This window comes from Stegostoma tigrinum, chromosome 35 (genome assembly GCF_030684315.1).
Source record: "Stegostoma tigrinum isolate sSteTig4 chromosome 35, sSteTig4.hap1, whole genome shotgun sequence".
Taxonomy (NCBI): Eukaryota; Metazoa; Chordata; class Chondrichthyes; order Orectolobiformes; family Stegostomatidae; genus Stegostoma; species Stegostoma tigrinum.
In genome coordinates, this window is record NC_081388.1 from 25138007 (window position 1) to 25149042 (window position 11036).

The 11036-nt window shown below is 40.8% G+C and overlaps 1 protein-coding gene across 1 annotated transcript; it reads right to left on the minus strand.

Annotated features, from left to right (window-relative positions):
* Positions 1-4497: 4497 nt before the first annotated feature.
* Positions 4498-10662, minus strand: LOC125447594 (uncharacterized). Its single transcript, XM_059640011.1, has 3 exons — positions 10441-10662; positions 7229-7256; positions 4498-6567 (listed from the first exon to the last, which is right to left on the minus strand). Exons 1-3 carry the CDS (start codon positions 10660-10662, stop codon positions 6158-6160), a joined length of 660 nt encoding a protein of 219 aa, XP_059495994.1. The 3' UTR covers positions 4498-6157.
* Positions 10663-11036: the final 374 nt, after the last annotated feature.

Here is an 11036-nt window from a genome sequence, read left to right on the forward strand (position 1 = left end):
GAATCGAACCCAAGTCACTGGTACTGTGAGGCTGCAGTGCTAACCACTGAGCCACTGTGTCGCCCTAGTGTGCTTTTGGGAAGAAAATCTGTCTTACTATCTGGTCTGGCCTACATGTGACTCCAGACTCATAGAATGCTTTTATCTGCCATCTAATTTTGCCGAGCAAGATGTTGTTGTATCAACTATGAAAAGTCTCAAAATAAAGATGAAACCAGGTGGACTACCTGAGGCCAAACTATGCAACCGATAAATCAAGAGCAAACGCAGCCCTATCGACGCTGGAAAATTCTTCTTGTCAACATTGGGGCTAGTGCCAATATTTGCAGAGCTGTCTTACCTAAATTAAGAAACAACCTGACATAGTCATGCATGGAATTAGACCTTACAATATGCCAGACAGCACCATCAGCATCACCATCCTTGGACATGTTCTGTTCTGCTGACAGGATAGACCCAGCACATATGGCAGCACAGCAGTATGCAGTTGGGAAGGAGTTTCCTGGGAACCGTCAATATCGACTCTAGATCTCAAGAAGCCTCATGGCTTCAGGTCAAACATGAACAAGGTAACCTCCTGCTGATTTCCACGCACCGCCAACACCCCCCTCCCACCAGCAGTGCACATCCCCCCCCCGCAACCAATTTCACAGTCTCTGCTGATGAATCAGTGCTCCTTCATGTTGAACACCACTGAAGTTGGCAAGGATGCAGTCTGGGTGGGAAGACCTCATTGTTCATCACCAAGACTGTTCTTGGCAGCACTACTACTGACTGAGCTGGTTGAGCCCTAAAGGATATTGCCGCTAGACTAGAGGACCTTAGCAAGTGGTGAGCCAATCAACAAGAAGGAGAAACATACTTGACCACATCTTTCTCAGTCTGCCAGCTGCAGATGCATCTGTCCTTGACGTTTTGGTAGATGTGACCATTGCACAGACATTATGGAGACAAAATCTCACCTTCACAATGAGCTTACTCTCCATTGTAATGTGTAGCTAAACAGGATAGACTTCACACGGATTTAGCAACTCAACACTGGGTATCCATGAGGCACTGTGGCCATTAGCAGCAGCAGAATTAAACTCAAACACAATCTGTAGCCTTGTCACCCAGCATTTTCACCATTTTATCATTACTATCAAGTCAGGTGATAAACCCTGGTTCAATGAAGAGTGCAGAAGGACATTCCAGGACCAGCACCAGGCAAGTGGTGAAGTGCCAACCTGGTGAATTGCTGGTGAAACTCAGCAGGTCTGACAGCCACTGTGGGGAGATCATTTGAAACTTACAGAATGCTGAGAAACCTGGATAGAGTGGATATGGAGATATCTCCAATAGTAGGAGACACTAAGACCAAAGGGCAATTCTCAGAGTGAAGGGATGATCCTTTAAAACTGAGATGAGGAGGAATTTCTTTTGCCAGAAGACGGTGAATCTGTGGTACTCATTGCTGTAGAGGACTGTGGAGGCCAAATCATTGAGTGCCTTTAAGATAGAGATAGATAGGTTTTTGATTAGTATAGGGATCAAAGATTACAAGGTGTCTGCAGCTCAGACTTCACCTCATTAGTTCTGAGCTGAAGTTCCTCCAGCAGCCAACAGTTGAAGCAGATGTGAGAAATATGGATTGCACTGCCCTTTACCAGGCCCCATTTAATACAGCTGCAGCACACCACCTGCTAACTACTTCTGTCCAGTTAATTAATTTGGATGTTAAGATCATAAAAAGTAGGAATATTCAGCTCCTTAAGCTTATTCTGCCATTCAGTGGGATCATAGCTGATCAGATATTCCTCACATCCATTTTCCTGCCTTTTCCCATAACCCATAATTTCCCCTTACTAATAAAGAATCTCTCAGTCTTAAATATACCCAAGCACCTGATCGCCACAGTTCTCTGGCAAGAAGTTCCAAAGACTTTCAACCCTCTGAGAGAAGAAATATCTCCTCATTTGAGTCTTAAATTGGCACTCCTCTGATCCTAGACTTTCCCATGAAGGGAAACATCCTCTTAGCATTTAGGAATCCTATGCATTTCAATGAGTATAGTCGAATGGTGGATTTCTTAACTGTGCTCTTATTAGATTTTAGATTTTATTGCCATGTGTACTCAAGTACAGGAGTACAGTGAAAAGTGTATAATGTCACCACACATGGCACCATCTTAGGTACCTGGGAAGTAAAGTAGTAAGACAAACAAGAATTAAAAAGTTAAGCATCACTTCATAGAGTAGTAGAAAAATAAAGAATAGGTGATAGTTTACATTAAAGTCTTTCATAGTTTAAACAAGGAAAATAAAGGAATAAGTTAAAAGTTCAACAGTCTTTGAAGAGTCCTCCACTTATCATGTTCACTATGTCTGTTCTCAATGCTGCAGGTACCATCACTGACATAACAAGGTGTAGAGCTGGATGAACACAACAGGCCAAGCAACATCAGAGGAGAAGGAAAGCTGACGTTTTGGGCCTAGACCCATCTTCAGAACAGCTCTGATCTTCCCTGGTGCCTCAGAAACATGCCTGGGCAGGATCCATTCACATGCTGTGAGATAATATGTCCTGATTTAATCCAATTGATTAATCGAATGCAAATAGTGGATATTTCTTGCATGTCCTGTCTGTTGTCATGTGATGTCACACATTGGCCCTTACAGAAAGACACAAGTTGAAGGGACTCTCTGCAAGTGGTTTCTGTCTTTAGTTGCCACTGCACTTATAACACAAGTCTTATCTTCTCTTTATGAAGCTTCTGCTACCTCTCTCTCTGTTTAAAAAACTGCTGACTTCATTCACTCTTGCTATTATGAAGATGCAGTCCCTACTTTCTCTTGCGTTATTTCAGAAGCACACACCCAATCCTCTTCCATGCTTGCTGCACACTTCTCCCAGTTCTAAAGGCAGAAGTATACAACCCCTGCCACATCATGTTTGGCTTTGCTCCAACGTCTTCCTGCTCTATTTCTGGCTTCAGCTTCAGCAGAAGAATATGTAGAAATATATGGAGGCTATACAAACATTGCTCAAACATCAGCCTAAGGAGGTATCATCTATACTGGAAAAACAATCCTTGTAGCTGTTGCATCTCCTTCCTACTGATGCACAATAACATCATCCTCCCTCATTCAGGGGAAGAAAATTCTTGAGGGAATTCAAAGAGGCCATCCTCCACTTACCTAGCCATTGGAATGAAAACATTCATGGCTTGAGCGATAGAGTGAAGATCCCACTGCATATCCAGCAAATTCTGATTGTTCTTCTTGACATAGTTCTCCATAGCAGCCACAGCTCATTCCATGGAAGCAGTCAGGTGTTATGCCCAAGCCATATTAGTGGCCAGACTCCTCTTCCCTTCACTCCAGATCACCTACAGTTCTCCTTCCTAAGAATCTGTACACCTTTGTCTTAAAAAATATGCAATGACTCCACCTTCACTGCTTTCTGAAGCAGAGTTCTGAAGTGCATAACACTCAAAAAAGTAAATTTCTCCTGAACTCTGTCCTAAAAAGTTAACTCCTAATTTTAAAGTTTTACCCCAAGTTCTTGACTGACCCACAAGAGGAAGCATTTTTCTAATGTTCAAGTCAAGACCATTCAGGATCTGTCGAGTCAGTTATTCTAAACACCAGCAAAAACAAGCTTAGCCTGTCTAACTGATAAGATAATCCACTCATTGCAGACATTAATCTAGTAAATGCATTGCAGGGGTCCAGCGAGGTTTACACCCTCAAATAGGGAGACTAAAACTGCTCAAAGTACTTGTGATGTATTTAGAAAAGTCAGCTTGATTGAAATATATACAATTGAGAGTTCTTGTGAGGGTGGATGTTGAGAAAATGTTTCCTCCTATGGGGAGAATCTAAAACTAGGGGTCACTGTTTAAAAATCAGGGGCTACCCTGTAATTTAAATAGGAGTTATAACCTGATCACAAGTCACAGAATTCAGGACATAAAAGCAAACATGTGGAAAGCAACGGATAATATTTAGACAATGTTTGTAAATTAGCATCAGATCAAGAAAGGATTTATGTACACGTTTATTAGTTTGATTTTAACTGAAATATGCATCATTGTCTTTATAGATCTGAGAAAACATCACCAGTAAATACATGTAACAGTTTGATTCATAAGTTATATAAATATCCCTAAAGGTAGCTAATTTGTAAATATATAATAAACAGGTAATAAATTAGTGCAAAAAATTTACATTCAAATGAAAATATACCATAAGACAACTTTCACGGAAATGTGTAGTAGTAGTGTCCTTCACTAGTTTCAATGGAAATGCAGATAGTGAGCCAACAACTCTAACATGAGCATTGGCAGTTGAGGGGTTTTTGCTGCATGTCACCATCCCACTCAGATTAACTTTTTAAATTCTTGTCAAAGAAGAAAAAGCATCTTGTCAGAGTTGGAACTATCTTCCTTTGGAGAAGGAAGAATTACGTTGTTGTAACATAGCAATCTATAGCAACAGATTTTTTTTCCCCCCCAGAGATCCCCAGCTACAATTTCTGCAAGACAAAGAGATTCCTTTCCAGCATCTGTGCACTTAGTGGAGATTCCCCAAATCTATCTTTGTGCATAAAATAAGGTCACCTTGTTATACATTACCAAATCATCAAGAAAATAGATAACATTTGTTAAGAATACTTGACTGTCAAACTAGATCTGAATATATAAAGATCAAGATGCTCAAGTTGATTGTCTGACAAGTTTCTATCATAAGAGACCTTATTTGTTTTTTGGACAATGGATTGAAATTGAGAAAAATCAGACACTGCTTTAAAAATAAGAGAATAGAAGGATCTTTTTGCTTTTGGAAAAAAACAAGTGAAGCTAATTGGTGCATATACAACAACATTACTTTTGGGGTCACTATACCCAGACAAAGGAGTGCCATCTGTGTGTGTTTGTTCCAATTGTGCCCATATACAATCTTTAGATTGGCTTTTAAAATTGGTACAGTTGTTAAAGGCTCAGGAGAGCTCAGCATGGCAACAGGCCCCTGATTAATCAGTTTGTAGTGCAGTACAGACTCTATGAGGGGAGTGAAAACAGAACACAAAGCTCCAGAAACCCAGATTTCTGTTCCTTTGCAGTGAAAAAAATTTGACCTCTTGATTTTCTACAGGAAAACAAAGTCCCCTGAGTCTAACCAAGCAACCAGTGAACTAAAGACTGATCATCTCTGTGCAAATAACATCAAGGCATCTTCTAAAAAAGGAGAACCAGTTCATCTAGTTATGATTTTGGACCAGTGATACAGAACCATGCTGCTGTTAGTTTTCTTCTCCTGTCCATTTTTCTTTGCATGTGTGAGTTTTATATGCATAAAACGGAAGTTACATATCTGAAATCTTGACTTTTTAACTGTTCTTGTTTAAGATGTACAAAATTAGCAATTTACTATTTATACAATTAACACTCACCACAACATGAACCCTCCCAAGCTTCCTAATATGGAATGTTAGAGTCACTGCTCTGTGCTACTGTGATTACACATTAGGCTATTCTACCAGAACACAACCTACTAACACATGTTGCTCTATTAGACTGCCTTTTTTCATTCACAGCACTGAATGTTTGGTAGTTCTTTGCCTTGATTAGCTAATGTTTTCTACCCTTTGAGAATAAGGACTGCAGATATTGGCTGCATTTCTAGTCTCTATAACTGGACTTGGAATGGTAAAGTCTATTTGTAGGAAGTTTAGGAATCCATTGAGAACTTAATGTGGTTTCTTCTTCTCCTGAACTTGGAACAGACACTGAAACGAACACTACATTTCAAAACAGTACAATTCAATGTGCTTTATACAGGTATTTCACCTCTTACAAAACAAAAGGCTATGTAGAGAATCCCAAATTTGGGAATACCATAATCTGAATATCAGATAAGGGACATAATAACTTGCCCAATAAACTGATTGAACCACTGCATAGCAAGGACTAAACACTCTTTTATAGTAAAGAATGTAGTGAGATTAAAGCATTAAGTCCCTTCATGCAAAAAAGTCTAGATTCAAACAGGCTGACAATAAGAAAGTTAGGTAATGATAAATAACCAATATCTGTCACATTGGCACAATCCATGAATCATAGACAAATTATTCATAGCTTGTTAAAGTGCAGTCAGTTGCATGGATTGGAGAAAATCTAGCTTTCTATCAAGAAAGCTCCAAAATATATATGTTCAATATCTGGCACAACATTGTCCTCCTGCTGCAAACCTTCAATTTTGGCTTGCATAAAACCCTTGCTTGAGATTTGGACTAATGTGCCTGAGTATCCAAAAGCAATCTGTTGCTCCTGTTCCTGGGATACTTTCATCTCCGTACTCAGTATAGATGAGCAGTCATTTTCAATGCAGTGGGTAATATCTAACTTGACTGGTGAACTGTTCTTGCATTCATTTAAAACAGCGCAGTACACTTTCAGCTTTGCGTACACATAATACATCCCATCTCTGGTGGTCTGTAACTTCTGATTTTCAAAACGGAAACCACTGCCCAAATGGTTCCATCCAAGGCCGGGAGTGGTTGACCATCTTACTGTTTTGTTGTGATCTGGTGAAAGAATTGAGATAGGCAGGATAAATGACTTTGCTTCAGTTGTCAAACATCTCCAAATATATAACTTGCCTTTATGTTTAGATATTGGCTGAGTCCACTTACTAACATTCACTATCCACAATTAAACATTAAGAGTCATCAGATAGATAAAGTGTCAAAGGGGTATGGAAATGGTGAAACTCCTTTCATTTTAAACAAGATCTTTACCTCGAACGTCTATTTTTATTTTTGTGAAAAACACTTCTTCAAAGTTTTTTTCTTCCTTGTAATGACAATAGTCAATGCATATGAGCTGCAGTTTCACTAATTACAAAAAGGTAAAGAACAGGCCTCATAATTGAAATGCAGCCCAGTGTCTTAGCTTCTCTTTATAAGCCCTTTCTTTGCTGAGTATCAAATGCATTATTTCACTTTCATTTATTTTTGTTTCTTTATTCATTAAGATCAGAAATAAATAGAGTAAAGGATCCCCTACACTCTTCCATCAAACTCTGCAGGTAGATGCAGCACAATTTGGGTACCTAGTGAAGATCCCTTTACACTGACCTATCAAAAACTTCCACTGAGGTGTTGTCAACTTCCTGTTATATTTTCATGTATAGACTTGTTACACACTTAGAACATTTATTTTAAGAATAATTAAAAATACACTTACCAAATTCAGCTAATATGTGTACAGCAAACTGTAAAATAAACAGGATAATTGTTAAGATGATACCATCAAATCTTTGGGTTTACTTATTCTGTCACATCCTGTATCTATTATAACAAGGTGTAGAGCTGGATGAACACAGCAGGCCAAGCAGCACCAGAGAGGCAGAAAAGCTGATGTTTCGGGTCTGGACCCAGAAATCTCAAGATTTCTGAAGAAATGTCAGCTTTCCTGCTCCTCTGATGCTGCTTGGCCTGCTGTGTTCATCCAGCTCCACACCTTGTTATCTCAGTTTCTCCAGCATCTGCAGCTCCTACTATCTCTATCTATTAGATGGTATTTTTTCTCAACAAATGGTAGTTGTGTGAGTAGTGCTGGTTGTTTACATTCCCTTATACACACATTAATATGTTTATCTACATATTTGCCTTTAGGCAAGAATTGCCCTTTAGGCAATTAATGATATCATCACTGAACTAGTAATCTTGAGACAGATTCAAATCCAGTTGGTGAAATTTAAATTTAATTATTAAATCTGGAATTGAAAACTAGACTGACGGTGATCATAAAACCATTATTATCGTTAAAAACTCATCTAGTTCACTATTGTCTTATAGGAAAGGCAATCTGCCATCATTATCCAGTCTGGTCTGCATTTGATTCCAGACCCATGGCAATGAGGTTGACTCCTAACTGCACTCTGGCTCTCTAGGCCATTTCTATTCAGTGAGAAGCCAACTGGGGATGGCCAACAAATTTTGGCTTTGTATATGACGCCCACATCCCATGAAAAGAATAAAGAACAGAAAGCTGTCATGAAATGGATAACTTCAAGTACTGTCTTAATCAGTTGACAAATCTGTGTGTGAAACAACATAAAGGAACATGGGGACAGAGCACAAAAATGATTATAACTCTTTGCTAACGGATAAATAGTTTATTTGGATGATCTACCCCAAGTATATTTTATTCCCCTCAGAAGACATAAATAAATGTAACTAGAGATAATGGGAACTGCAGATGCTGGAGATTCCAAGATAATAAAATGTGAGGCTGGATGAACACAGCAGGCCAAGCAGCATCTCAGGAGCACAAAAGCTGATGTTTCGGGCCTAGACCCTTCATCAGAGAGGGGGATGGGGGGAGGGAACTGGAATAAATAGGGAGAGAGGGGGAGGCGGACCGAAGATGGAGAGTAAAGAAGATAGGTGGAGAGGGTGTAGGTGGGGAGGTAGGGAGGGGATAGGTCAGTCCAGGGAAGACGGACAGGTCAAGGAGGTGGGATGAGGTTAGTAGGTAGCTGGGGGTGCGGCTTGGGGTGGGAGGAAGGGATGGGTGAGAGGAAGAACCGGTTAGGGAGGCAGAGACAGGTTGGACTGGTTTTGGGATGCAGTGGGTGGGGGGGAAGAGCTGGGCTGGTTGTGTGGTGCAGTGGGGGGAGGGGATGAACTGGGCTGGTTTAGGGATGCAGTGGGGGAAGGGGAGATTTTGAAACTGGTGAAGTCCACATTGATACCATATGGCTGCAGGGTTCCCAGGCGGAATATGAGTTGCTGTTCCTGCAACCTTCGGGTGGCATCATTGTGGCAGTGCAGGAGGCCCATGATGGACATGTCATCAAGAGAATGGGAGGGGGAGTGGAAATGGTTTGCGACTGGGAGGTGCAGTTGTTTGTTGCGAACTGAGCGGAGGTGTTCTGCAAAGCGGTCCCCAAGCCTCCGCTTGGTTTCCCCAAAGCCTACTCTCCTGCACTTGCAACTGTTCTCCTTCAGTTCAACAGTCCTGTATATAGAAATTAGAAACCATTCAAATCTGCATAAAAATCTGAAACTGAGTATATTCAAACATGAACAGGAATAGCAGCAGAATAATTGAGCTTAATCTGCAATTCTGTATAATTATGGCTGATCTTGGGTGTCAACTCTATTCTCCTGCCCATTGTTCCCGTTACCCCTAGATTCCTTGAACATTAAAAAATCAGCCTCTCAAGATATTCAATAATGAAGCATCCACACTATGAGGGGTTAGAGAATTCCAGATTCATCAGCCCATCCATTGAAGAAATTTCTCCTCAACTCAGTCCTAAATTATTTATTTAAATTTAAAATTATACCCTTGTGTTGTTGATTCCTGAACCAGATTACACAATCTTTGTACCTGTCCACCCCCTTCAGAATTTTATCTGTTTCAATGGATCACCTCATTCTTCTAAACTCACCAAAGGCTCAATTTACTTAGCCTTTTATTATTGGAAACTGGCTGGTGAACCTTTACCATCCTGCTGATAATATACTTGCATTATATCCAAAAATATGGAGAGCAAAACTAAACAGTTGTGGTCGCAAAGTCTTCTACAATTGTAGACTTCCCTATTTTTGCACTGCAGTTCCCTTGAAATGAAGGGCATTCTGTCTCTCCCCTGACGTGGTTTCCTTGTTATCGAATCACTGCACCAAGATAGCCCAAAGAGGAAAGGGAGAAAAGCAAGCTGCAAGACCCATCTCAGCTGGTATGGAATTGAACAATTCTTGTGGAACATCCTTGTCTTCCCCAACTCTGTCTTGGCGTCCTCAACAGCACGTACCTTCCTAAATACGTCCTAAATTTCTAGTTCATTGTACTCCAATCCCGATGAACAGCAACATTTACATGTTTTACTCCTTTTGGAAAGTATCCTGCTTTTATTCTCACCAGGTCGGTGCATGTGACAATAATAAATCATATGAACTCACTGAAGCGACAAACTTCAGCTCCACATTAGCTGTACCTTTCGGCTCACTCACTTTACCCTATCTCTCTGAAGCTTCCTCACATCTATCGTTCCTCCTTAGTTTTGTACTATGAGCAAACTTTAGATACACCACAGTTTTGTGATGTGGTTACTAACTGTCAAAGCCTGCCAGCGTGAAAATATCTCGTTTTTCCTTTTCATTTGTTTCATATCTGTTAAACAATCCCCTGGAAACACAGTTGTGGCGATTTAGGGGTTCATTCGTTTTCTGTGCCGCCTGGAGAATTATGTTCCCCTTCAGTAGCATTCCGCTGCACCATATTTTTAACTAAAACAAGAAATGCTAACTCACGTTAGACAGCATTAGGATTAAATGCAGATATTGAAGTGTGAAGGAAGGGATACGTTCTAATCAAAGGAAGGAATTTCCCCGATAATGTGACTTAAATTCGAGAGAGGTAGACAGAAATTAACATGTTCTTACTTTGTCTCCAATTTCCTTGTTCTCCGCAGTCAACTTGGGAAAGATGAATAGCCAAAAGGCGCAGACGAGGGATGCGATGATGAAGAAAAGTAGCAACACGGAGACGAGCAGGACTGCCAGCAAACGGCGCTCACACTGGCTCGGTTCCTTGCCTCTGTCCAGCTCCCAACTGCTCAGGGTCTGACTCACGGTCACTTCGCTCAAATCCTCTTTCTGTGACATGACCTCAGCGTCACGCGTTCTCACTTGGTTGTAGATCCGCTCCCTGGAGAGGGATGTATGTGCTCTGAAGCCGGATACTTTCTCGGGCCCCTTTTGTTTCATTAAAAGAGGAAGTTTCCGTGATGACAGAATCCATGAGTTGGACTTCCCCGGGGAGGAGGTGCCGTTTCACTGACAGAAACTGTCCAGGATTCACCCGACAAAGCGGAGAGAGGAAACGGGGGCGGAGGAAAGGCGACAGTCAGTGGAACGGAGCAAGAGTTTAACTGGACAGAGAAAAAAAAGTGAGAAAAGGAAACATTAAACGAAATAGCAACAGAGGAAGGACGACTAGCATGGAAACTCAACTCATGGAGAAAGAGACATGGCAAAAA

Coding starts and splice junctions, on each gene's coding strand:
- LOC125447594 (XM_059640011.1), bottom strand. CDS start 10,662: ATGTCACAGAAAGAGGATTTGAGCGAAGTGACCGTGAGTCAGACCCTG. Junction 7,257..10,440: donor ACAAGGAAATTGGAGACAAA/GTAAGAACATGT, acceptor TTTATTTTACAG/TTTGCTGTACACATATTAGC. Junction 6,568..7,228: donor ACACATATTAGCTGAATTTG/GTAAGTGTATTT, acceptor TTCTTTCACCAG/ATCACAACAAAACAGTAAGA.